The sequence below is a fragment of the Oncorhynchus keta genome, chromosome 16 (genome assembly GCF_023373465.1).
Source record: "Oncorhynchus keta strain PuntledgeMale-10-30-2019 chromosome 16, Oket_V2, whole genome shotgun sequence".
In the NCBI taxonomy this organism is placed as follows: Eukaryota; Metazoa; Chordata; class Actinopteri; order Salmoniformes; family Salmonidae; genus Oncorhynchus; species Oncorhynchus keta.
The window spans coordinates 19,940,438-19,941,466 of record NC_068436.1 but is presented as its reverse complement, the minus strand read 5'-3'; the positions used below and the strand labels follow the sequence as shown (position 1 = coordinate 19,941,466).

Here is a 1,029-nt window from a genome sequence, read left to right as displayed (position 1 = left end):
TGGCTCAAGTCATGTCGATAAGTGGGGCGGCCACTGTGGCATAACTTGGGATGAACTTCCGGTAGTAACCGGTCAGCCCTAGGAAGGCTCGAACCTGCTTCTTATTTACTGGTTTCGGCCATTCTCTAATTGCCTTCACCTTCTTACGTTGGGGTTTGATTAACCCTCTTCCCACAGTGTATCCCAGATACTCTGTTTCCTCTAACCCCACATAACACTTGGCAGGGTTTGCCGTGAGCCCAGCCTTTCTAAGGGCGTCTAACACTGCCTGTACCGTGGGATTCCCAATCTGGGCTGTAGATCCCCACGTCATCTAAATAAGCTGCGGCGTATGCTTTGTGCGGTTTTAGGACTTTGTCCATGAGCCGTTGAAAGGTGGCTGGGGCCCCGTGTAAGCCGAATGGCATGACGGTGTATTGAAACAAACCGTCAGGTGTTGCAAAGGCTGTATTTTCTTTGGCCCTGGGGGTCAGAGGAATTTGCCAGTACCCTTTTGTCAGATCAAGGGTCGTAATGTACCGAGCATTACCAATTTTCTCCAGTAGTTCATCTACTCGGAGCACGGGGTAGGCATCAAACTTGGAGATTTCATTTACCTTCCGAAAGTCGTTACAGAACCGCAAAGACCCATCGGGCTTGGAGACCATCACAATTGGGCTAGACCACTCACTATGTGACTCTTCAACCACTCCAGCTGTCAACATTTTCTCAGTCTCTGCTCTAATCGCAGCCTGTCGAGCCTCGGGTACCCGATATGGCCTCATGCTCACTTTTCTCCCTAGTAGGGAAACGATATCTTGAGCCGTAACCTCAGTTCGGCCAGGTACCTCTGAAAACACATCTCTGTTTTTCTGGATCAGGGTCTTTACTTGCTGTACTTGCGCTGGTGACAGAGTGGGTGAAATATTTACTTCGGCTGTCTCCTGAATGTGTGTGGGGTAGTGTTTCTCTCTCTCTCCATGCTTTTAACAGGTTTATGTGATAAATCTGTTCCTGGGGCCGTCGCCCTGGCTGTCGGATCCGATAATT

The 1,029-nt window shown here is 49.7% G+C and overlaps 1 protein-coding gene across 1 annotated transcript in view; it reads right to left on the bottom strand.

The window, feature by feature from the left end:
- LOC127907896 (sodium channel and clathrin linker 1-like) overlaps window positions 1-647 on the bottom strand; it is a 40,057-nt gene extending 39,410 nt beyond the window's left edge. The window contains exon 1 of the mRNA XM_052464360.1: window positions 264-647. Within this exon, the coding sequence (XP_052320320.1) occupies window positions 264-647 (384 nt within the window). The remainder of the gene's footprint in view (window positions 1-263) is intronic.
- Window positions 648-1,029: the final 382 nt, after the last annotated feature.